The sequence below is a fragment of the Paramisgurnus dabryanus genome, chromosome 18, assembly GCF_030506205.2.
Source record: "Paramisgurnus dabryanus chromosome 18, PD_genome_1.1, whole genome shotgun sequence".
In the NCBI taxonomy this organism is placed as follows: Eukaryota; Metazoa; Chordata; class Actinopteri; order Cypriniformes; family Cobitidae; genus Paramisgurnus; species Paramisgurnus dabryanus.
This window is the reverse complement of record NC_133354.1, coordinates 5,801,126-5,828,563: the sequence shown is the minus strand read 5'-3', so window position 1 is coordinate 5,828,563 and position 27,438 is coordinate 5,801,126. Positions and strand designations below refer to the sequence as shown.

Sequence of the window (27,438 nt, the reverse complement as noted above, 5' to 3'; positions counted from 1 at the left end):
CACGCTCAAGCTCAGTAGTAGAATCCTCGCGCAGAGTTCCCACGAGCCGCAAAGAGAAGAGACGCTCACAAGAGTGTTCGAGACTTATTTATTCAACCCGAAAGGATATTTATTCGCACTTTATTCACGTTTGTGGAGACTCTTACGGATCTATGAGAACTTTGGAAAGGATTTTAAAGCAGTTGTAACGCCGAGGCGGAGTTATGAACCGTTTCTTGGTGAAATTAGCGCTACTGACTGCAGCATCGCTCGCGACGGTGGCACAAGGTATCAATGCAGCATCACATAAAGTTTATCAGTTTTGTGCATGTTAACAAGTAAAGTTAAGTCTCTAAATGTCTCCAAACTGCTGTGTTTGTTTGTTTTGAGTATGAAAAGTTTTGCGTAGATGTTTTGCGTTCATTGTCACTTGTTGCAGTGAAAATCAGATGTTAGGTTAAAACTTCATTGGTTCATTTATTTAATTAATTCGTTTAATTTCTAAGTAAACAGTTTGAGCTTAAACTGAATCGCGTGTTATATAAATATACGTTTAAATACGTGTAATATTTTCTCATTTACCACTTTTTACCGTTATCTTAGTGTGGTCAAAAGTTTATTTATCACATTTATTTTAACTTTGACACCATTTCTCGTGATGTTTTACGCATCATTGCAAGTCGCGTCACGTAAGCTTTTATACAGCAATATATATGAAACTTTTTTTAAGTTGTGTTCCTAGTTTTAATTTTTATACTTTTTAGCATCACCCTGATGTTGATTGAGGTGCATTGTGTGTGTTTGCCCCGCACCCTGCCTTTTGTTTGTGTGTAAAGGGTTTTTATGGCGTGGGAGCGTTGTGTGTGTGTGTCTGGAGAAAAGCGATCGCGGAGTTAAAGGGGGTGTGGGTTGTGTGGGGGGGGGGGTGGCTGTTGTTCTCGTGCGCTGGTAAACAATGGCTCGAGACAGTGTTTTATGGGCTCGTGCTGGACTCTGATTTCTTTTGTACGCGCGGCGTGGGCTCCGCAGCTGTCGCGCGCGCTCCCGTCAAGCACTCGTGTGGCGGACAACCCTACCCGGCCCCCCCTTACCAAACACGCGCGGGCTGCTTAGTAAAGCCATGCACTCGAACCCTGCGCCAGAGAGGAACCGAGAATAAAGCAAAAGTGATGCAGACAGCGGAAACGACACGACTAGACACAGGGACAGGATGTGAAAGTGATGTGTATTATAATGAAACTGCGAGATTTATATTTAATTTAAGCATAAACAAAGAAGCCTAACTTACTGTTACCATGGGATGCTCATACCATGGTACTGAATGCTTATCATATTGCATGGCCCAAAACATAGTAACTACAGAACTGGGAAAGATATTGAGCTTGAATAAAAAAGTTTCACATGTATGACTAAAAGTCTTGTGAAATCATAGGTTAAAAGGTTATGGGAAAGAACAGGAGAATTAGTACTAGTGGTTTAATCCATAATAAGAACTAGTTGGAGGGTCTAAACTTTGACTCTAGACACTCATTACCAATAAAAGACAGCCTGCAGGCAGCTGGTTTCATTCAACAAGTATACAGCTGCAGTCTAAATGGCTGGCATAGATGTGCTTTTAATCCTTAAAGTGCGATGGGCACGCTCACAAAAAAATAAGTAAATAAATAAATGACCTTCCCTCCAGAAATGGCCATTTGGGTCTTTAACGAATACTGATCGCTTACCCCAAATCCACAAGACTCCAGGAAAGTTGAGGCGTATGTATACTCTCTATTAAATTGGTGTAAAGATGACAGAGGAGACTATTTCGAGATTAAACCGTTCACCACCGCCACACGGAGAGGCAATTGTTGTGAATGTGAAGCTATTTCCATGCACAGTCTTGGTTAACTGGATTTTTCAGGATCTTTTTGGATGAATAGTCAAGACCCCCCTTCGACTCCTCCATCAAAGTCAGTTATTCACAGCTTAACAAAGGGCCAGTGGCTCTCTGCTGGGGCCACAAAACAAAGGCTCGGGGCTCTGCATTGATGCTGAGGTTCCTTTTGTGAGCGATTTTGTATGTGCGTTTGCATCGACAGGTGCGCAATGGTTGGACAGGTGAATGGGTGTGAGCCTTACCTGACCCTGTTTCCCGCAGATAAAGTGTGTGCAGGTTTACTTATGGGGCTGCTGGGATGTCCTAACAAGTATCTGTGTGTTTTTTGTGTTTAGGTCAAAGATGCTCGGAGTATTGTCACAATGGAGGCATATGTGAGCTCAAGTCCCATGGGGAGGCATCGTGCAGGTGAGTTGCACAAAAAGTGTTTCGCATTCTTGAAAACAGAAAAGGTTTTGTGATTATAAAAACTTTTAAACGAGAAACATTTTGTCATTTACTCACCTTCAAGTTTTTCCAAAAAAATGTAACTAAACAGATCAGGGCACCATTGACTTATAAAAAAAAAGAATACAATGTAAGTCAATGGTGCCCCATTTATGTTTGGTTATTACATTGTGTTGTTTTGGACAAAGAAATTAATACAGGTTTTGGGTGAGTAAAAGATAGGTGAACTATCCTTTTAAGAAACTTTATATTCTGTAGTTTTTAAGGCCAATAAACCCAGTAGCCAACTAACCTGTAGTGTTTCGCATTAATATAGTCAATTCAAAAACCTTAGGAAATTGTTGTGAATGAGAAGGTCCTCTGCTGAACTTAAAAAGTACTTGTTTTCGGGAGAAATATCTACACCACACTGTGATCATTGGAATTAAAGCAGGTGTATGTAGTTGTGTGATGTTGGATGAAGACCGTCCACCATGTTGAGATTCCGATTTTTAGACGGGACGTCTTCTTAGCAACCGCACAAAGCTTTGGGCACCCCGCGAGAGTTTGTGCGCATGTGCAAACATGCACGCGCCCATAGTCATTCTATTTCAAACTTGGATAAAAGACCCCCATCCACCCCCAACCCAACGGACCGTTGGTGCCCTGCTGCAGTGGGACGCTGCCTGTGTTAATTTCTATTCATACCATTCAGAACAACAGCTGGCCCTCACCTCCTATTGTCTCTTATCTCTCTCACACACACACTCTCTCTTAGCACAAAATAAAACTTGCATATGTTCTTCTAAGACATACAGGTTTATATAAAAATCAGAGCATACTTTGTTTTTTTTTGTTTGATGTTTGTTTCATAAACACATTCACCGAAATCATTCAGACTCGTGTGTGTGTAAGTGAATGGTGTCCTTTTTGGCAAGGCAGATGGCTGGGGAGGGGGTAATAAGATTGCAAGAACTCATGAGAATAGCTTCTGTGACTCTTAAAAGGGAGAAAATTTGAAAGCAAACAAGTGTGTGAGACTCTTAAGCCTTAAGTAGAGTTCGTTTTTTCATTTGACTCAGACAGGGAAATAGACATTTGATGCATGCTCATTGCGACAAATTGCAATACTTCTCCTGGGTCTGCATACTACAAACTCCTGTATGCGAATTCGTGACCTACACGTACAAAATATGCACGGTTATACTATTTATTTACACATACTATTCTGATGATAAAATTTGCGTCATGCACACTGTACGTAAACCATCGCGTATGCGTTAAAACCAAACTGTACTCCAGGCTTTAGCTGCATCTTTCGGCATTAAGCAGTTTTCGATATAGGAAAAGTAAAAAAAAGTGCCATCACATGGATATTATTATTATTATATGCAGTATTATTAAAAACAACATGTACATTTCCCCCACGAAAATGTAGATAATGCTAGCCTGATGCTGATGCTGTGTTGTTGTTACCAAGGTGTTATTAAGAAGTATTTTAGCATGTTGCTATGTAGTTGCTAGGGCCCACAAGTCATTGTGATATTCTAGTCTGTAGAAATGGCTCATGTCCCTTCTTTAATCTAAGTCTATTTGAGATTTACCCCGTGATTTATCATTTAACAGATGGCAATCCAGACACTTTATTAGTTAAAAGTACGGTAGCCAGATATACCAAAATGATGTACAATACAGAAGCAAAAAGGGACATTTTCATACCCCAATATGCATATCGCAATGGCATGCGATAACTAAATGACTTAATAAATTCAAAATGTTCTGTACACTGTAAAAATTGAAAGTTGGATTAATTAAAAAAAAATACTTTAATTGGTTACACAAAAAATTTCATTTTTTACCTAAATTTTCTCACTTTAAAAAATGTACAACTTAAAAGATTTTCAACTTGAATTTTTCACTTAAAGTGAGAAAATTTTGGGGGGAAAAATGCACATTTTTTGTGTAACCAATTAAAGTATTTTTTTAATTAATAATTTTAATGAATCCAACTTAAACTTTTTACAGTGTACAGAACTTTTTGAATGATTAAAGTTATTTAGTTATCGCATGCCATTGCGATATGCATATTGTGGTATGAAAATTAGCATTTTGCTTCTGTATTGTACATCGTTTCGGTATATCTGGCTACCCTACTTTTAACTAATAAAGTGTCTTTAAAAGACTTTAAAATAAATTTTTCACAAAATCTTTTCACCTTCGCAGAGAGCATATTGCTTTCTTTACCAAAAATAAATGTAAAAACACATATTGGTTATATATTCAGCTTTTAAATATATCCTTATTAGGCTTGGGTGAAAAGTGCAAATAGACCCATTCGCACTCACCTTTTTGTTGCGCAAATTGCCTCGTCCGTATTAACCGCCTCTCCCTTCTCGTTCGGTCCAAACCCGAAATACTGCCAAATTGCAAAAGTTGTGTTCTTTTTCAAAACCAGGTCACTCGGTGCGCGACTCGCCATCTTTCCCCACGCATACGCATTATTATGCATTAAATAAATGAAGTTTAATATTTGATCCTTGTCTGCTATAGTAGTGCAGTTTTTTGACGGTATTGAAACTGATACCTTTGCTATTTTTTTTTTGATCCCGCGGTATACCATATAACGGTATTACCGCCTAATCCTAATATAATCTACGTATTATAAGCATTATTGCATATTTTATATTGCATTATTTAGCAAGTTACCGCATTTTTCTTTAATATCATGCACACCATGTGATTCGAGGAGTCTTTTATGACTGCAGTGCAAATTGTGTAGGACCTGTTCAGTGTCACATTTATTGTTGAAGGTTTTTAATAAAGGGTTTAGCAATAATACCAGTTATTGTCTTGGCAAACACTACTGGTAAACAAATCAGTTCATCAAAGAAAAGAAGAGGAGAGATTTGATCAGTTATTGTTAAGGTAGTTGAGTCGCATACTCAGACAGACATTGGGGCCAAACCCTGAACATCCTGTTGTGATGACCCCGATGATAAACAGGAAGAACAAAGATATTTTTGATCCTTTTTCTCCCATAAATATCTCGTCTGAACTTTGACGCCTTTCCTGTGTGCTGTAATTCGCGACCTTGTAAATTGTTTGTAAATGATCTGTATGTCTGTGCAACTGCGTGGGGATTTTTTAGTATTTAAATGACGGATGTATGTGATGACATCATGGTTTGTGAACTTTTGACATGATTTGGTACAATGATGCTCTGTCTCATCTCTGCCCATTTGATGGCACAGGTTTACTCATTTTAAAACAAGGTTATGTTTAAGATGTGGTTATGGTAACTCTGGTTATAGATTTGTGTCTTACCCATTTTAAAACATGTCATATTAACACAAGGTGTTTAAAGTGTGCCTGGAGTTATTTGTGAGTTTAGTGTTTGTTATGCATGATCGTTCTTGTAAAAGTTTTGTTTAATATTTACTTCAGATTTGATCAAAGCTTAAGGCGTAGCTTAGACGTGCATAGTAGGACACATTTTTTTAAATAAGAAATTGGCACATTTTTTACTCCTGACCTCAGGTCTGGAACTTTTGGAATGTTGCAGGGTGGGAATTTAATTGCTGGCATGGAATCAAGATTAAATTCTGTAATCCTTCACAGGATTTTGCTGGAGTTTGATTGGTGACAATTGTAGGGATTGGTGTATATTGTGTAATAGTCTGAGAAAGCACTATTGTGTGTGTGTGTGTGTGTGTGTGTATGTGTTAAAAATGCATTGCATCATGACAAACTCATGTGATGAGCCGGAGCGTGATGTTATGTTTCGCAAGAACAAACCCAGAAAGTAGAAGATGGAAATGAAAAACATTTGTGACCACTACTTAGATTTTTTCTATGAATACAAATCAAGTAAATCAGGGTCTCCAACCTTTTTGTATGCAAGGGCTACTACAATGAATAAAACAATCTGGAGGGTTACTTTTTTATACTAAAAACATTTTTGTTTTACTTGTTGATATGTTTTATTATTGCCGCAGGCACCATGTTGGATGATGTAAATTGTCAACTTTTAGTGTGTATCATCAAGAACTTCGTCTTTTTGTGTTTTGTTGATTCGGTTTTCTTTCTAACATTTAATTGAGTTTTAATTTATTTCAAACTAAACTGTTTCATGTGCTCACGTGAAATCTTCATGTGCAGAATTTTTTTTAAAGTTTAGTTTCGCGTGCGCACGTGAAACTATCGCGCGCGCACATGAAAGCGTAAGTTTCACGTGCGCGCGCGCAATAGTTTCACTTTTCGTAACATTTCATTGAGTTTTAATTTATTTCAAACTAAACAGTTTTTTACCGAGCCCCTAAAGTGACATTGGAGTAAAAAAATCTAAAGTTTAGTTTCATGTGCTCACGCGAAACTTTCATGTGCTCATGCGAAACCTTAACGTGAGCACGCGAAAGTTTCACGTGAGCACTGAAACTAAATTTTATTAAATTTTTGCTCCATGTCCCCTTAGGGGCTCAGAAGTTTTTCTTGTACAGCTTAGAGGGAAAATATGAAACTGAATCATCTAAATTAACCCGCACTTGCAAATGCAAGTAAACTGAAGTTTACTGTTTAGTTTACTATAGAAAGTATTCATACGAAGTATGCATGATTAGGTTACATTGTAAAATTCCTACAAAAAAGTTTGTAAAAATCAACTCCTCAGTTGAAATGTTGTTGATTTAACTTAAAAATGTAAGTGCAACAAAAAAAATTCAGTGTACAAAAATTTGGCTACGCGCATACTATTCTGATCACACAACTACCTGCATAATCATAGGGATGAACTATAATTTCAAGGTCAGTATTTATGGCTGGTCAATTTCCTCAGTTTACCCACCTCTGGCAGGTGGATCAAACCCGTTAACTTTGGACTTTAGTGTTCAACAACAAAACACAAACGCACTGCAGTCAAATTGCCCTGCACAGACAAACGCATAACGTCTAGTGTTTGCAAAGGTGTGAACCGTGAGTACTCAAGACTTGACGGCCAGACGGCAAAATGAAAGTTTGCTGTTTTGATTCTCACTCGGAGCAGGAAGTCTGTGGTGTGATCTCTCACACACACATAAACAGTGCATCAGTAGCAGATGGTAAAGCAGCCCACTGGAATGGGGAGGGGGTAAAGCCTGCTGTCACAAATGTGCTCAGAGGTCACAGGTCACCACAGCATCTGTTCAGAGTCGAATCTCACGCGCATTCACACTCTCGGACCTGTTGCCACGACGGGCCGCAGATGACTTCTGCCTCTGTCTCGGGGGACAAAAGAGGGAGACGGCGCTAATGCCGCAAGTAAACGCAGGCATCTGCGCATGCATGCATCTGCGGCGAGACGTCTTTATTAAAGTGTGGGTGGAGTTTAGTGTTATATTGTGAGATTATGTAAAGTACACTGCAAAAAATGACACTGAAGAAAAATGTTACTTAGTATTTTTGTCTTGTTTTCAATAAAAATATCTAAATATTCTTAAATTAAAATGCTTTTTCTTGATGAGAAAAACCACCCAAGAAAATAAGTCTAGTTTTTAGACCAACAAATATCAAATTTAAGTGATTTTTTTTGTGCATAAAACAAGCAAAAAATCTGTCAATGGGGTAAGCAAATTTTCTTGAATTTTTCTTGAATTTAGTGTTTAAGAATTTTTAGATATTTTTACTGAAAACAAGACAAAAATACTACATATAATTTTTCTCAAGTCATTTGTTGCAGTGTATAGATTTATTTGCATTTCAAAATCATAAAAGTTTAGCACATATGAGCAAAAGGCGCTGTCAATAAAATTTTTATGCATTGAAAGGAAAAAAAACATATATTTTATGATGATTTGTGTTAAATACTCACAAAAATTATTGGCGGGGTTGCACAGACGATACATAGAAACAAATTAAGAGTTTCGTTGCAAAACGAGATAAATCCGTTTTTTTAATTGTTTAGAAATCTCGTTTTTTGGTTTGTGCTTTCCAATTAATATCAGTTCAACTGCAGTTGGTTTGTTTTGATTTAAACCTTCATAACTTAAAAAATACAGCTAAGTAGCACCATAAAACAACACAATAACATGATAACGTAATAATAAACATGTTTTGAAAAAAGAGTAAAAAAACAACAAACTCTTCAAATGGAAATGAAAAAAATGAATGTTGCAGATGAGAATCAATCATGTCAATCAAGATTCGGTCGAGATGAAGGTGAGCTGCTGGGCAGGGGGATTTTGGGAGGGCGGAGTTTTACCCTCTCTTGAGGGCCGGCTTAGTGACCTTATGCCACTCGCCATAGCAACAGGCCAATGAACAGTGGGAGGGGCCTGCCGCACAGCTGCCCTTATTTATGCACACACCTGCTGCAGCACAACACACACACACATTCACAAGAGACAAACACACTTTTATTTTACTTCCCTTTTTTATAACCTAACATTTTTAAATATTTGGTAGTAGTTTTGAATTAAAAGAATGTGAAAATATTTTAATATTCATGTGTGCGTGTGTTTAAAAGTGTGTGCGTGTGTGTTTGTGTGCTTGTGGTTGTTCATTGCCACTGAGGAATTTAGATGAGCGAGAACAGTCTTTCATTCACACACATGCACACACACACTTAGTTACCTAAATAAAGACATATCGTAAGTGTCTTTTGCTAAAAGAAAGTGTTGCATATTTGCTTTTTATGTTTTTTAATGTTTTTGTGTTTCTTTTTGATGACCACAAAGGAAAGTTTTATGTTTAGCTCAATGAGGACAATATCATCCCCAAACTTTAATATATAAACACTAAAGTAAAACAACCGCAAAATGTGAAGTGCACCTAAATATACAATTTTCGAGAGATCCCATCATTCAGTTACATTGAAGAAATTAGTTTACTTAATAAATGAACTACAGAAAGTGATGCATTTGAGTCACCAGTACTTAATAATCTTTATTAAAGGGATAGTTCACAGAAAAATTAAAAAAAAATTGTCATCATTTACTCAATCATGTTGTTACAATCATGTATAAATAAAGATATTTTGAAGAATGTTTGTAACCAAGCAGATCTGGGGCACCACTGACTTCCATTGTAGGAAAAAATAATATTATGAAAGTGAATGGTGCCCCAGATTTCATCAAAATATCTTTATTTTGACATTACATGTTCAGCTTTTATATTTTTATGCATTTTGTGCATCCTCAGATGTCCAGCCGATTTTGTCGGACCCCAGTGTCAGTTCCCGAATCCGTGCAGCCCGTCACCGTGTCGTAACGGAGGCGCGTGCCGCGCTCGGACACAGGGGAATGACGTGGAGGTGACCTGCGACTGCGTCCTGGGCTTTAGCGGTCCTCTCTGTATAACACCTGTCAATCACGCATGCATGAGCTCTCCGTGTCGCAATGGAGGTACATGCTCCCTCCTCACCCTGGAGACCTTCACCTGTCGCTGCCCACCTGGATGGTCTGGTAGGTGCTTGTATACATCCCCTGCTATTGATGCAAAGACCGAATGGTGGCCGAATAGAATGAAAATGATGTTGTGACCGTGTTTGTGTGTGTAGGAAAAACGTGCCAACAGGCCGACCCGTGCGCGTCGAACCCGTGTGCCAACGGCGGGCAGTGTTCAGCATTTGATTCTCACTACATCTGCACCTGCCCTCCAAACTTCCACGGACAGACGTGTCTGCATGACGTGAACGAATGCGCCCTCTCCCCGTCCCCCTGTCGGAACGGAGGAACCTGTATAAACGTGGTGGGCTCGTACCATTGCAGGTGCCCACCCGAGTATGCGGGCACACAGTGTGAGCGCTTGTACCACCCGTGCCTCCCCACACCGTGCAGGAACGGAGGAACTTGCTTACAAACCAGTGATGTCACGTACACCTGCACCTGTCTGCCAGGTAAGAGAGCGTTTGTAATAACCATGATGTGCATGTGCACAGTTATTCATTAACAGCACATCAATTTTAATGGTATGCGGTGCGAGTTTATATTTAATCTTAACAAGTGACCTGAATGACCGAGCACATAAAATACACTTTGGTATGTGTTGAATGTGGGTTATTTGTCTCTCACAGGGTTTACTGGTCAAACCTGTGAACACAATGTTGATGACTGCACCCAACATGCCTGTGAGAATGGCGGCAAATGCATAGACGGGGTCAACACTTACAACTGCCACTGTGACAAACATTGGACCGGTACGTATGATGATCCCCCCCACAAACAACCCATAAAACCAATATTTTGCATGTAGCTGTGCCTCAGCCAGCGCATTATATGGAAAAACCGCTCACCGATGAATCTGATTGGTCTAATAAATACATCTAATTATTAAATACGCTCTGATTGGCTGCATCTCTAACCTTTGACCTATCTTTTACAGGTCAGTACTGTACGGCGGACGTCGATGAGTGTGAACTCTCCCCTAACGCGTGTCAGAACGGAGGAACGTGCCATAACACCATCGGCGGGTTCAACTGCGTCTGCGTGAACGGCTGGACGGGAGACGACTGCAGCGAGAACATCGATGACTGCGCCAGCGCGGCGTGCTCTCACGGCGCCACCTGCCACGACAGAGTGGCGTCTTTCTTCTGCGAGTGCCCGCACGGACGCACAGGTGGGCGGCTTCTCTTTCAGCTGGACGGTTTACATTTGTGTATATTTTTTATTAAATTTATTTGTTTTTGTTTTTTAGGTCTGCTGTGTCACCTCGATGATGCGTGCATTAGTAACCCGTGTCAGAAGGGCTCAAACTGCGATACCAACCCTGTGAGCGGGAAGGCCATCTGCACGTGTCCGCCCGGGTACACGGGGTCTGCTTGCAGCCAGGATATTGACGAATGCTCGCTCGGTAAGAATGCAGAAACATGGATGTATTTTTGGACAGGAAGATACAAACTTTTCATTGATCGGCTGGCGTGCAGGTACAAACTGTTTGTGATTGTTGCGTTTCAGGGGCAAACCCGTGTGAGCATGGCGGACGATGTCTCAACACCAAAGGCTCGTTTCAATGCAAGTGTCTGCAAGGTTACGAAGGTCCGCGGTGTGAAATGGACGTTAATGAGTGCAAGTCAAACCCATGTCAGAATGATGCCACCTGCCTCGATCAAATTGGTGGATTTCACTGCATTTGCATGCCAGGTATGGGTCGCGTTACCTTTGGTTACTTCACAAAACCGCTGTAAAGGTCATTACTGTTATCTAATGGTGTGTTTGTTTGTGTAGGTTACGAGGGGGTGTTTTGTCAAATAAACGCTGACGATTGCGCATCGCAGCCCTGTCTCAACAACGGGAAGTGTGTGGACAAGATCAACTCGTTTCACTGCGAATGCCCCAAAGGTAACTATAAACTATATCTGTACCAGCTTGTAGGGCTGCCTAATGATTAACTATTCGTTTGCAGAATAAAAGTTTTTGTTTACATAATGATTATACACAGTAAATCAACAAATATTATGTATATATAAATACAAATACATGTATGTATATTTTTAAGGAAAAATATATTGATATAATAAATATTTATATTTGATATAAATTATATGTAAATATACAAATGTTTATACGCATGCAAATATTTTTTAAATACGATATATATACATGCATGTGTGTGCATTTATATATACATAATTATTATACACATTACACACACATTTTATATGTAAACAAAAACTTTTATTCTGCAAACGATTAGTTGCGATTAATCGTTAGGCAGCTCTTATTTTTTAAATGTGTATATATACTTTTAAATTTATAAAAAATATAAATAAAAAGTATATACACATGTAAATGTTTTTTAACCTGATAAGGAACACTGTGCCGTACACGGCACACCCCCTCCCTTGCACGTGAGGCTGCATTACGTCATGGTAACTTTGAAGCATTAAATCTTCAAAATATACGGTCATGCGGCACATCGTTGTAAAGCTTAGACTTTCGGGATTCCATTAAGCGCACACAGAAAGCATAATATGATTTTTAGCAGTCATAAAACTGTAATCTAGTTGTTAGTTACCTGAACCGGGCGGCGCCGATTTAGGATATTTACTTACCTTCAAAATCTTTCCTTTATCCGCTTCGGTGAAATTGTCCAAAACAAATTGTTCATAAATCCCCAAAAGTCCAAGGAAATGGAATATCCAAGCCTTTTAATCCAAAACGATTTGTTCATCTCACAATCTTGAAGTTTCTGACCGAATTACGCTATAAATAGTGTATACAATAAGTTCACTAACAGACATTCGTTCGAATCTCACTTTTCATTCATGATTTATAATGAATATATTCGGATGTCATGTTTATTGTGCAACGTCTGAGGAACAAATGCGCCCCCTTGTGGAATTTCAGCCGTTCCATAAGAGGCTACATGCATACATGAATGTGCATTTATATATCCATAATTATTAAACACATTACACACACATTTAATATTTAAACAAAAACGTTTATTCTGCAAACGAGTAGTTGCGATTAATCGTTAGGCAACTCTTATTTTTTAAAGGGGTATATATACTTTTAAATGTATAAAAAATATAAATAAAAAGTATATACACATGTAAATGTTTTTTTAAATACATACATGAGTGTGCATTTATATATCCATAATTATTATACACATTACACACACATTTAATATGTAAACAAAAACGTTTATTCTGCAAACAATTAGTCGCGACTAATCGTTAGGCAGCTCTAATTTTTAAAATGTATATATAATATAAAATTTATAAAAATATAAATAAAAAGTATATACACATGTAAATGTTTTTTAAATGCATACATGAATGTGCATTTATATATCCATAATTATTAAACACATTACACACACATTTAATATGTAAACAAAAACGTTTATTCTGCAAACGATTAGTCGCGACTAATCGTTAGGCAGCTCTACCAGCTTTATAACAAGCATGTAGTGGTTATTAAAAAAAAATAAACTACCAATGCTAACATGTCATGTTTTATTTTCCAGGGTTCTCTGGGAATCTGTGTCAGGTGGATGTGGACGAGTGCGCCAGTACACCCTGTAAAAATGGCGGCAAGTGCACGGACGGACCCAACAAATACACCTGTGAATGCACTACAGGTACACACACGCTTTTAATTCAACAAACATTGTTTTTCAACATGTATTTGTAGTTTAAATATCTGCGTCTCTTGCAGGTTTCGCTGGTGCTCACTGCGAGTTGGACATCAACGAGTGCGCATCGAGTCCTTGTCATTACGGCGTGTGTCGAGACGGCGTGGCCGCTTTCACCTGCGACTGTCGCCCGGGATACACCGGCCGATTATGCGAGAGCAATATCAATGAGTGCCTGAGTCAGCCCTGCCGAAACGGAGGCACCTGCCAGGACAGAGAGAATGCGTACACCTGTTCCTGCCCCAAGGGAACCATGGGTAACACGCATATAATATTTCACACACCTGCATGTGTAGTTCAGGACTTTTTTCGATTTTTAGATGAACCCAGCAGGTATGCAAGTTTTAATGCGATCATGTGATTGTGTCTGCAGGAATTAACTGTGAGATAAACATCGACGACTGTAAGAGTAAACCATGTGACTACGGCAAGTGCATCGACAAGATCAACGGCTACGAGTGTGTTTGTGAACCCGGATACACAGGTGAGACGGCACAGATGTGTGTGTGTGTGTGTGTGTGTGTGTGTGTGTAGGCGAACAGGTGGTCAGCGAAGTGCAGAGCTTGTGTATCAGATAACAGATATGACTTAGGACCGAGACTGTCTTTTCCAACTGGGACACACACTTTATGGCTATGACCTGACAAAGCACAACTGATGATTTTATTACGATACGCTATTGCATGTTGCATGAAAGTATTTTAAAAACACAGATTATCATTAAAAATCATTTTTTAAGGAAATTCACCAAATGCCATTTCCATTAGAAGATCACATAATAATAGTTTGGAGTACAAAATGTCTGCTTCTCACATTATAGCTGTAACTATATTGTGCACAATCGTATTAGCCAATCAGCATCCAGGACCAGTACTTTAAGTATCCTGTTTACAGCAAGCTTGATGTGACATATTGTCCTGAATGAATTGTGTGTGAGACAGTGTAATAAAGTACCATTGTTATACGAGACACAAACAGGTACCCATTACCCCGCAGAAGAGGCTTGTGTGTGTGTGTAGAGGGGCAATTGTTGTTCGGCCGTGTGTAAAATGGGCTCTGCCTTTTTGTAAAGCCCTGCCCTCCCCCAGAGAGGGTGCGAGGGGTGTGTGAGCCGGGTCTGAAAGACAGAAAGAAAGAAGGATTGAATAAAAGGCCACATAAGGGTAGAGGAAATCCTTTGTGCGATTGGAGCCGAGCCGGAGATTTTGGGATGGGGCCACACACACACACACACACAAAGAACAAGAGGTCACACACATCTGAGTTTAAATTCCTCCACTACACAACTTATTCAGCTTTAAAGCACTTCGTTTTAATGTATTTATGGTTTTATGAGTGAAACATTGATACATTTAATCGAGTCTAGGGATGCATAACGATTAATCGCTAATTATCTATTGTACAATAAAGGTTTTTGTTTACATCATATATGTGTGTGAACTGTGAATAATAGTTATGTATTTATGGTTTTAAGAGTGACACATTGTTACATTTAATCGAGCTAGGGATGCATTATGATGTAAACAAAAACCTTTATTCTGCAATAGATTAATCCCGATTAATCTATTGCAGAATAAAAGTTTTTGTTTACATCATATATGTGTGTGTGAACTGTGAACAATAGTTATGTATTTATGGTTTTAAGAGTGATACATTGTTACATTTAATCGAGCTAGGGATGCATAATGATGTAAACAAAAACCTTTATTCTGCAATAGATTAATCGCGATTAATCTATTGCAGAATAAAGGTTTTTGTTTACATCATATATGTGTGTGAACTGTGAATAATAGTTATGTATTTATGGTTTTAAGAGTGACACATTGTTACATTTAATCGAGCTAGGGATGGATAATGATGTAAACAAAAACCTTTATTCTGCAATAGATTAATCAAGATTAATCGTGATTAATCTATTGTAGAAAAAAAACGTTTTTGTTTACATCATATATGTGTGTGAACTGTGAATAATAGTTATGTATTTATGGTTTTAAGAGTGACACATTGTTACATTTAATTGAGCTAGGGATGCATAATGATGTATACAAAAACCTTTATTCTGCAATAGATTAATCGCGATTAATCTATTGCAGAATAAACGTTTTTGTTTACGTCATATATGTGTGTGAACTGTGAATAATAGTTATGTATTTATGGTTTTAGGAGTGACACATTGTTACATTTAATCTAGCTAGGGGTGCATAATAATGTATACAAAAACCTTTATTCTGCAATAGATTAATAGCGATTAATCTATTGCAGAATAAAGGTTTTTGTTTACGTCATATATGTGTGTGAACTGTGAATAATAATAATGTTTAAATAAATACACACACATGTATGTATATATTTGCATAATATAATACAGACATTTTTACATTTTTATATAAATATAAATTCTTAATATATAAAAAATATATTTTTCCTTAAAATTATACATGCATGTGTGCATATTTATATATACATAATTATTATTCACAGTTCACACACATATAAGGACCTTTATTCTGCAAACGATTAATCGCGATTAATCGTTATGCATCCCCAATTGATTCCCACCCTGCGTTACTGCCCGACAAATATATTCACATATAAAGAAATGCTAAGATCACTTAACATTTTCTTTGCTCTCACAGGTTCGATGTGTAACATCAACATCAATGACTGCGCAGAAAACCCTTGTCACAACGGTGGCACCTGCATCGATGGCGTAAACACCTTTACCTGTCACTGTCCTGAGGGTTACCGCGATGCCACCTGCCTCTCTCAACACAACGAATGTTCCAGCAACCCCTGTATTCACGGCAACTGCCAGGACCAGATCAACAGCTACAAATGCGTGTGCGAGGCCGGCTGGATGGGCCGCAACTGTGACATCAACATCAACGAGTGTCTGTCGAACCCGTGCGTGAACGGAGGGACCTGTAAGGACATGACCAGCGGATACGTTTGCACCTGCAGAGCCGGATTCAGCGGTGAGTGACTTTTCGTCCAAACCTGTGCCCGTCTATTTCCTTTGGATTTGAAGTGTGCATCTGCATGTGATTTTGAAGAGAATATTACCCACAATCATCATCGTTTTTATGCATAGCATGCATTGTCAGACTTAGCTTTTCTTTGTGTGTCTGGTGTTTGCACATTGTTTAATTTTAAATTGCATATTGCAATTGCGTGTTTGCATTTTGTACGTATAAGAAGCTTGACGCTGTGTGTTTCTTGCATTCAGGTCCTAACTGCCAGACTAACATTAATGAGTGTGCATCCAACCCTTGCCTGAACCAAGGCTCCTGTATCGACGACGTGGCCGGCTTCAAATGTAACTGCTTACTGCCTTACACAGGTATGAACGCACACTAACTAAATATTACCCATCACAGCTGTTTCTTGTTTAAAACTGCAAATCTTGCGAAGGGCATGAAATAACAGAGACTGGTTCAAGGGTGGGTACTCGGTGAGGTCTATTTCCTGTTTGGCACCTTCCTGTTTCCTGTTGAGGTAAAGAATTGACAATAGTAGGAAACGGCAAATGACTTCCTGACACAGCTGGTCACCGTGGAAACCGATAAGGAAGTGCCTGCAGGATTGGAGCTGGAAAATGAGGCGATAGGCTGTAAAAACAAAAAAACGGTGACCCAGAAGGAATCAGCAGGATTTTCTGTGCTGATTTTTGGGGAAAATCTGCATGGACAGATGGGAATCTGATTCTTCTAGGTCTTTCAAATATTTGCGGAAACGCATATTGCAATACTTCAATTCTCTTTGAGATGCTGAAGTCAAAAACTCAGCTTCTGATTTAATATTAAAATCAATAAATGTTCTTTTTGATTTGTGAATCTATCCCTGTAAGTTTCTGTACTAGGTGTAAGTTGCATTCATATAAGCGCATGTGTGTTTCAGGTGATGTTTGTGAGAGCGTTTTGGCCCCATGCGCTTCACGGCCCTGTAAGAACGGAGGTGCGTGTCGCGAATCGGAGGATTTTCGGAGTTTCTCGTGTGCCTGCCCGGCAGGTTGGCAAGGTACGTGAGTATCTGTGCGTGCGTTTTATGTTCTTTACACATCAGTAAGACCTTCATCACCTTAACCTTCGTCATCTTTACAGGTCAGACGTGTGAGGTGGACATTAATGAGTGCGTGAGGAACCCGTGCACAAACGGAGGGGTTTGCGAGAACCTACGTGGTGGATTCCAGTGTCACTGTAACCCTGGATTTACGGGAGATCACTGTGAGACCGATACCGATGACTGTACACCAAGTAAGAAGAAATCGAATTAGGTTTTGAATGATAACAGTATTAAGATTCATAGTAACCAACAATCTTCATATTTAACAAAAGAATTAGGGCTGTCAAAAGATTAATCGCATACAAAATTAAAGTTTGTGTTTGCATAATATATGCGTGTGTATTGTGTGTAAATATTATGCATATATAAATACACAGATACATGTATATTTTGAAGAAAAAAATATTTATGTATATATTTTTTAATTTATAAATAATATAAAATATATAAAAAATTTATTAAATATGAATGATAAATATTAATTATTTTATTCACCTTGATGGCATGTAAGCGTAATCATCATCATCAAAAAAATAATAATTTTAAAATATAATTTTATTAGTTATTTCTAAATGTAAATTGTTATGCGTTTTTGTAATATCCTGACATTTGCTGAAAACCGCTCTGTTTTCTAAATAATCTTTGACAAATAATGTAAAAATGTATGTTAAAATATCAAATTACACTAAACTAGATGATTATATTTGATTCCACATTTTTGTATGAATATATTTATATTTTCATTTAAAAAAATACTAGTTACACCAATTGACACAGACCGGTTACACCACATTGACATTTTTGCAATTATCCCCCAAAAATTCATTCAAAATGAAATAAAACCAGAAATTTTAGACTTGGTCCTCAAAAAAGAGAAAGTATGCAAGTAATCTAAAAATTTATTTTGAAATTTTAACCCTTTTACGTTTAATTGAACCATACGGACACAAAATAATTAACGTCATGCCATTGACCCAAATGTTTCTTAAATACATGCATGTGTGTGTATTTATTTATATACATATATACATGCATACATACATACTTATACAAAATAATTACACATAGTGCACACAATATTATGCAAAACAAACTTTTATTTTCTATGCGATTAATCGCGATTAATTTTTGATCGCCCTAGAAAGAATACAGTGGTAGCATAATATTTATTTTGCTTTCTCTGTCACAGATCCCTGCAGTAACGGTGGTATCTGTCAGGACCGTGTGAATGGTTTCGTGTGTGTGTGTTTGGCTGGTTTTCGTGGCGAACGCTGCACAGAAGACATAGATGAGTGCGTGAGCGCCCCCTGTCGTAACGGAGGCAACTGCACCGACTGCGTCAACAGTTACACCTGCAGCTGCCCGGCAGGATTCAACGGCATCAACTGTGAGATCAACACACCTGACTGCACTGAGAGGTGAGCACACTGCTTACACATTTTCTGATGTGTACTTTACAGATTACAGATTTATGCACAGAATTAGACTGTAAAAGACAAAAAAAATGCATCATAGTGAGGTCATGTGAAGCATGTTACCTTCTCCCCTTTTTTCGCATAAAGATCTCAAGCAATCTGTGTTTTCCTCCTTTAGCTCTTGTTTCAATGGTGGAACTTGTGTGGACGGCATCAATTCGTTCTCCTGCATCTGTCTGCCGGGATTTACCGGGAATTACTGCCAGCACGACGTGAACGAGTGCGACTCGCGTCCGTGCCAAAACGGAGGCACCTGTCAGGACGGATACGGCACCTATAAATGCACCTGCCCGCACGGCTACACGGGACAAAACTGCCAGGTACAAGCACACCTGTTATTAAAATATGGTAACATCATTCACATCAAGTAAGTTTTATACATGGCATTGACTCATGTTTGTATGTTTTAGAGTCTGGTTCGCTGGTGTGACTCTGTCCCATGTAAGAACGGGGGCTCGTGTTGGCAGCAGGGGGCATCGTTCACCTGTCAGTGTGCCAGCGGTTGGACGGGCATCTACTGTGACGTCCCAAGCGTGAGCTGTGAGGTTGCTGCCCAACAGCAAGGTAAATAAGAGTTTGCATGTGTGGTGGCATAATACGGTTATGTATGCATGTGAATAACTCTCTCTCTTTCTCTCTCAGGAGTATCTGTGGCCATTCTGTGCCGAAATGCCGGTCAGTGTGTTGATGTTGGGAACACGCACCTGTGCAGGTGTCAGGCTGGATACACGGGTAGTTACTGTCAGGAGCAGGTGGATGAATGCATGCCAAATCCTTGCCAAAACGGAGCCACCTGCACCGATTACCTGGGCGGATACAGCTGTGAGGTATGAACATGCACACATGCACGTGCACACACACACACAATAGTTACACAAATCTAACATGCTTTCTCTCTACAGTGTGTTCCAGGATATCACGGAGTGAACTGCAGTAAGGAGATAAACGAGTGTTTGTCCAATCCCTGCCAGAACGGAGGAACGTGCATTGACCTTGTCAACACGTACAAATGTTCCTGCCCACGAGGAACGCAAGGTACACGCACACTTCCGTACACGCCTTAATGAACTGGAATTGCGTTTGCTGTTACTAACTAGTTGTCTCCGTGTGTATCAGGAGTTCACTGTGAGATCGACGTGGATGACTGTTCCCCAGCCGCCGATCCGTTAACCGGTGAGCTGCGGTGCTTCAACGGAGGCCGCTGCGTGGACCGCGTGGGTGGTTACGGGTGTTTGTGTCCGGCCGGTTTCGTGGGCGAACGCTGTGAAGGCGACGTCAACGAATGTCTGTCTGATCCTTGTGACCCTAACGGATCTTACAACTGCGTCCAGCTCAACAACGACTTTCGGTGCGAGTGCCGTACGGGATACACGGGTACGAAACATTTAATAATCATTCAGTTCATTACTAAGTAACGTGTTACAACAGTTCTTTGTTCGTGAATTGTTTTTTGCATGCAATTAGTTTAGCCAAGTATTTCCCTGCGCATGAATTTGATAAATCATATCAATAGTTCTTCTTTGTGTATTTTTTTTGTCAGCTTTCTAAGTGTTTGCTCTTCTTTGCAGGCAAACGCTGTGAAACTGTGTTTAATGGTTGCAAGGACACACCGTGTAAAAACGGAGGCACATGTGCTGTGGCCAGTAACACGAAACACGGATACATCTGCAAGTGTCAGCCGGTGAGTAAAGGGAAGATCATGTGTATAACTCGCCTTACGAACACTAGAATAACTTTCTCTGTTTTATCTTTTGTTTTTTTAGGGCTACTCCGGTTCCTCCTGCGAATACGATGCGCAGGCCTGCGGCACTTTGCGATGTCGCAACGGTGCCACGTGTGTGTCCGGGCACCTGAGCCCCCGCTGTCTCTGTCCGCCAGGCTTCAGCGGGCACGAGTGCCAGATGCGAATGGACTCGCCGTGCCTGACCAACCCCTGCTACAACGGGGGCACGTGCCAGGCGTTAAACGACGCTCCATTTTTCCGCTGTTCTTGTCCGTCCAACTTCAACGGGCTGCTTTGCCACATCCTCGACTATTCCTTCAAAGGAGGTCAGGGGAGGGACATAGCTCCGCCTCCTGAGGTGGAGATCAGGTGCGAAGTTGCTCAATGCGAAGGAAGAGGCGGGAACGCAATCTGCGATACACAGTGCAACAATCACGCGTGTGGCTGGGACGGCGGCGACTGCTCTCTGAATTTTGACGACCCGTGGCAGAACTGTAGCGCCGCCCTGCAGTGCTGGAGGTATTTTAATGATGGAAAGTGCGACGAGCAGTGCGCCAACGCTGGCTGCCTTTATGACGGATTCGACTGTCAAAGACTGGAGGGCCAGTGCAAGTACGTGAAATAAATATATACACACTGTTTATAAAAACATGCATGCATACAAATGTTTTAAGTGGATTATAATAATCATTTTACATCTCTCTCTCTCTCAGTCCCCTGTATGATCAGTACTGCAAAGATCACTATGCAGACGGCCACTGCGATCAAGGCTGTAACAATGCCGAATGCGAATGGGACGGTCTCGATTGTGCCGATGACATCCCTAAGAAACTCGCCGTGGGAAGTCTTGTTCTAGTGGTGCACATCTCACCTGATGAGCTTCGCAACCGATCCTCATCGTTCCTGCGCGAGCTGAGCGGACTGCTGCACACCAACGTGGTCTTCCGACGCGACGCTAACGGAGAGTCGCTGATATTCCCGTACTATGGTAATGAGCATGAGCTAAGCAAACACAAACGCGCCGACTGGACTGACCCCGCCCAGCTGCTGCAGCGTGCCAGGAGGAGCCTGAAATCATTTATGAAGACCCGCCTGCGACGAGAACTGGATCAAATGGAGATCAAAGGGTGAGTGAATGTGTAAACATGCTCATGTATGTCGCAAGTCTTTATGCAAGTCTATTAACAAATGTGTTTGTGTGTCACAGGTCGATTGTCTATTTAGAAATTGACAACCGTCAATGTTATCAGCAGTCCGATGAGTGTTTCCAGAGCGCGACAGATGTGGCAGCGTTCCTCGGAGCGTTAGCTTCTAGTGGGAATCTCAATGTTCCTTACGTCATTGAAGCCGTCACCAGTAAGTTTACAGAAATCAAAATTTAATTCAAAATATATATTATATGCATGTGTGCAGCCATAAAAGTACAGTCTTAATTTATGTATTGTGTTTAACTATGTGAGATGCAGCTTGTAAACTAAAATGTGTCACATTTTTGTTAGATTTAGCTTCCAAAACATATATATTTCGCAAGATTAAGCTAAATAACCTTTATGCAAATAAATAACATAAATAACATATAGAAATAAATATATATAATATCAAAGATATATTTAAATGTTTTATCGAAAGATAAATCTTCGATTTAAATATAAATGTTAAATCTAAAAGTTTTATCTAAATCCTAATATTCAATTTACATGTAAATGTTAAATGTAAATCCTAAATGTAAATGTAAATCATATATTTAAATATTATATATAAATTAGATCTGTCAAATGATTAATCATGATTAATCGCATAAAAAATAAAAGTTTGTTTTTGCATAATATATTGTGTGTGCACTGTGTGTAATTATTTTGTATATATATACATAAGAAACTTTTACATGAATGTGTGTATTATTTATTTATTTATTTATTTAGATTTTGATATATTTTATATTATATATAGATTAAAAATACATATACAAAAATACATACATAACATTTTTCTTATGTGTGATATGATAATTACACATAGTGCACACACATACTGTATATTATGCAGAAACAAACTTTTATTTTATATGCGATTAATCACGATTAAATCTTTTGACAGCTCTAATATAAATGTAAATATCTCTCTATATATAAATGTAAATATATATATATTTTACATGTAAATTCAATATTAAAATTTAGATAAAACTTACAAATTTATGTTGTAGATTATTATTATTGTATTTATTTGATTTACTTATTTCTATATTTTATTTAAGTAATTTATTTGCACAAAGGTAATTTTGCGAAATATATCTGTTTTGGAAGCTAAATCCAACAGAATGTGACCGGTTTTCTTATACATATTTATTTTATGGGGTGGTTTCTCGGACAGGGCTTATCCTAGTCCCAGACTAAAATGCATGTTTAAGATGCTTTAATTTAAAAACACCTTGTCCTGACTAAATTTACCATAAACCGGTGACAAAAACTTCTTAAATGACCTAATAAAAATAAGGCTGCATTAGCCTAAAACCTGTCTGGGAAACTGCCCCTAAATGTCTCCATTCAATGTTGAATGAATTAATTTTTATATCTTGAAGCATCTGTGATCACATACATTCAATGCACACCCTTCCAAAAAGCTTTCTACATGAACTCTTATATTTGTGTGCAGGTGAGGATGAACCTCGAAACACTGGTGAGATGTACCACATGTTCCTCGTGCTTCTTGCCCTGGCCGTTCTGGCCCTGGTCGCCGTGGGCGTCGTGGTCTCCAGAAAGCGCAAGCGGGAACACGGGCAGCTTTGGTTTCCTGAGGGATTTAAAGTCACCGAACCCAAAAAGAAGCGAAGGGAACCGGTTGGAGAAGATTCTGTGGGACTCAAGTAAGTGACGTTTCGTTTTGGTTCGCAACTAGCTTATACCTCCGGTATGAGCTGGAACTCATGAAATGATGACGTTTGTTTCCCATCAGGCCTCTGAAGAACTCGGACAGCTCTTTGATGGACCAACAGCTGAGTGATTGGGCAGACGATGACACCTCTAAGCGATTCAAGGTGATTATGCTCACTTTTAACTACTCTTTTATGTAAAATCATTGGCTGGATGAATGCGTGACGCTGTGCATATTTGTGCAGTACGAGGAGCAGTCCATTCTGGACATGACGGGTCAGTTGGATCATCGGCAGTGGACGCAGCAGCACCTAGACGCCGCGGATTTGCGCTTGAACTCCATGGCTCCTACTCCTCCGCAAGGCGAGATTGAGAACGACTGCATGGACGTCAATGTTCGCGGGCCTGGTAGGTGACCAATGCGATCTTACTGACATTCAATATTTGTGAATGAATATTCAATTAATCCTCCTCTTGTTCGCTCTCAGACGGCTTTACTCCACTGATGATCGCGTCGTGCAGCGGCGGCGGACTCGAAAATGGAAATGAGGAGACGGAAGATGATCCGTCCGCCGATGTCATCACCGACTTCATCTGTCACGGGGCCAACCTGCACAATCAAACTGATCGGACCGGAGAGACGGCGTTGCACCTGGCCGCACGTTACGCACGTTCTGATGCGGCCAAACGTCTACTGGAATCTTGCGCTGACGCTAATGTTCAGGACAACATGGGCCGCACGCCTCTGCACGCTGCCGTTGCGGCTGACGCCCAGGGTGTCTTCCAGGTAAGCACACAGATTCGCAACAAAAGCTTATTTAGTTTTTATGTAATATGCTAGTTATTTTTATTATACAATATTGCATAATTTATTCTTAATATAATATGAATATATTTCAATTAAATTAAGGTTGCAAAACGATTAATCGCAACTAATCGTTTGCAGAATAAAGGTTTTTGTTTACATCATATGTGTGTGTACTGTGTATAATAATTATGTATATATAAAAAAACACACACATGCTGCATGCATGTATAATTTTAAATAAAAAATATTATATTATATTATTAATATATAAATAAATATATTTCTATATTAAGTACTCATAATTATATATAATATAAATTATATATATATATATATATATATATATATATATATATATATATATATATATATATATATATATATATATATATATATATATATATATATATATATATATAAATATAAAAATGTATATACACATGTAAATATTTCTTAAATATACTTTATGTGTGTGCGTTTAAATATACAGAATAAATATACACAGTGCACACACACTTTTATTCGGCAAAAGTGCGATTAGTTGCGATTAATCGTTATGCAGCCTTAAATTAAAAGCTAGTTTTGTATGTTGTAATGTTGTTGTTTTAAACGTTTCCTCATGTTTCATTCAGATTCTGATAAGGAACCGAGCAACAGATCTGGACGCCCGTATGCATGATGGAACGACCCCGCTGATTCTGGCCACCCGATTGGCTGTTGAAGGAATGGTGGAGGAACTCATAAACTCACACGCTGATCCAAACGCTGTTGATGATTCAGGTATGAACACATTACATACTGTCAAAGCCAACCAAGCCGTTGTTTACTTAAATACACAATAGATCTAATATGAGTCTCTTTCTCTCTTTTTAGGAAAATCAGCTCTTCATTGGGCGGCTGCTGTTAATAACTTGGACGCTGCTGTTGTTCTTCTGAAGAACGGAGCAAATAAAGATCTACAAAATAACAAGGTTTGTGTAATAAAGCGTTAGTGTGTCATAGTCTGTGTGTAAGATTCATAAGCGCTAATATTAACTTTTTTGTGTTTGTGTGAACAGGAAGAGACGCCCCTATTTCTGGCAGCACGTGAGGGCAGTTACGAGACCGCCAAAGTCCTGCTTGAACACATGGCCAATCGTGACATCGCGGATCATCTGGACCTGCTTCCAAGAGACATCGCTCAGGAGCGCATGCACCACGACATCGTCCGCCTGTTAGAAGAATACAACCTGGTCCGCAGCCCACCTCTGCCCCTGTCGCCACCCCTCTGCTCTCCCAACAACTACCTGGGCATCAAACCCAGCCCGGGCAACAATAACACCACGGGCAAGAAGGTGCGCAAACCCGGAGGTAAAGGTACGGGAGGCAAGGATGGAGGAAAAGAGATGAGAACTAAAAAGAAGAAAAACGGAGATGGTAAAACCAGCGGGATCATGGAGGTGGGCGTCCTCTCGCCCGTCGATTCGTTGGAATCGCCACACGGTTACCTGTCGGACGTCTCTTCGCCGCCCATGATGACGTCACCCTTCCAACAGTCCCCGCCCATCACGTTAAATCAACTCCAAGGGATGGCCGACTCTCACATGGGCGGAGCTCGCCAGAATATAGGCAAGCCGTTCGACTCCGCCCCTCCTCGGTTATCCCATCTACCGGTGGCTAATAATGTGGCTCAAGCAGGGGCGTGCGATTGGCTGCAGAGGGTGCAACAACAACAACAGCAGACGGGGTTCACGGCCCTCATATCCACAATGCACCCCGGCTCCAACATGCCTCAAGTAATGGGTTATCCCACAATGCAAAGCAGCCACATCGGCGCAGCATCTCACATGCTGTCCAACCACGCCCACCAGAGTCTCGCGAACATGCAGCACCAAAACTCCACATCTGGACACATCCTCTCGCACCACTTCTTGGGAGACCTGAGCGGGCTGGATCTTCAGTCCGCCCCCATCCAGACCATCCTACCACAGGAAACCCAACGCATGGCTCCCATGTCTAGCACGCAATTTTTAACCCCACCTTCTCAACACAGTTATTCCAACCCGATGGACAACACCCCCAACCATCAGCCGCAGGTCCCAGACCATCCTTTCCTTACGCCGTCCCCGGGCTCTCCTGACCAATGGTCTAGCTCGTCTCCACATTCCATGTCTGATTGGTCAGAGGGAATCTCGAGCCCGCCCACCAGTATGCAGATGAATCATATCCCAGAAGCTTTTAAATAGATGGGACGTGGCATCGAGAAGCTATTTTTAAAAGGACTGAATTGGAAACAATTTTATATAAATACTAAGGACTGTTTTTTTTAATTTTTTGGTATTTATTTATGTGCTTTTTTGGACTACAGATGTAAAAGATCTTTTTTATTTATTCTGTTTATTTTTATTTTCACCTTTAACTGCTTTGAAAATATGATTTATGAATGCTGTACAAAAATAGTTGTTAAAAACATTCTTTGGTTGTTTTTGTATTATTATTAAAGTTTCAGTATTAATTAGATTTATATGGTCCTTTTTTACTGAACATTTCAAGTGTAGAGAAAGTCTTAATGTTATGGTTTAATGCTTGGATGTATTGATACAAATATGCACACGCACACTTGGATTTGCCGTCTATGAATGCGTTTATGTTCATGTAAGATGAGTTTTGACTGGGTTATGTTATCAAGTATCGTCTGTAGACACTGAACACGAGCCGTCGTAAAGGTTTGTGACAGAACTGATTCCCATGGTACCTCGCCTTAGGTGTTTTGGGTAACGGTTTCCTTATGTAGCGCAGCCATCACTGTTATTTATTGCCTGCTGTAGACGTGTAGTACATGTTCTTCACTTGTAAATGCGCGCGTGTGTGTGTGTGTGAGAGAGAGAGAGAGAAAGAGATAAAATAGTGCCAGATAAAAGAGTGCTGGTGTGTGTACAAGTGTTCTCGTATGGTGATATCATCGGTGCTTATAAGGTTTGAATGGCTTCAGACCTGTTATGCTGATCAAATGTTGTAATGTTCCTGTTGATATGAAATATGCTTGTATTAAAAATGTGATTTTGTAAAGTACCTTTTCTTGACACAATAAAAAGCACCTTTTGGTGATGCTACTTTGAAGA

General features: G+C 39.6%; 1 protein-coding gene across 1 annotated transcript; it reads left to right on the top strand.

The window, feature by feature from the left end:
- On the top strand, positions 1-27,438 carry notch1a (notch receptor 1a). Its single transcript, XM_065243740.2, has 33 exons — positions 1-267; positions 2,194-2,266; positions 9,455-9,717; positions 9,813-10,151; positions 10,329-10,451; positions 10,637-10,870; positions 10,949-11,104; positions 11,209-11,394; positions 11,479-11,592; positions 13,229-13,342; positions 13,420-13,653; positions 13,770-13,880; positions 16,033-16,371; positions 16,623-16,736; positions 17,294-17,413; positions 17,497-17,649; positions 18,648-18,876; positions 19,052-19,253; positions 19,344-19,497; positions 19,576-19,760; positions 19,836-19,968; positions 20,050-20,307; positions 20,502-20,614; positions 20,697-21,268; positions 21,370-21,783; positions 21,864-22,012; positions 23,312-23,522; positions 23,612-23,693; positions 23,775-23,937; positions 24,018-24,316; positions 24,970-25,117; positions 25,211-25,308; positions 25,396-27,438. The coding sequence occupies exons 1-33, from the start codon at positions 204-206 to the stop codon at positions 26,560-26,562; spliced, it is 7,314 nt and encodes a 2,437-aa protein (XP_065099812.1). The 5' UTR covers positions 1-203; the 3' UTR covers positions 26,563-27,438.

Excerpts from the sequence above, each read along its gene's own strand:
- notch1a (XM_065243740.2), top strand. The coding sequence starts at position 204 with ATGAACCGTTTCTTGGTGAAATTAGCGCTACTGACTGCAGCATCGCTC. Across the intron at positions 13,654-13,769 it reads CTGCCCCAAGGGAACCATGG|GAATTAACTGTGAGATAAAC; the intron begins GTAACACGCATA and ends TTGTGTCTGCAG. Across the intron at positions 17,650-18,647 it reads TACCGATGACTGTACACCAA|ATCCCTGCAGTAACGGTGGT; the intron begins GTAAGAAGAAAT and ends TCTCTGTCACAG.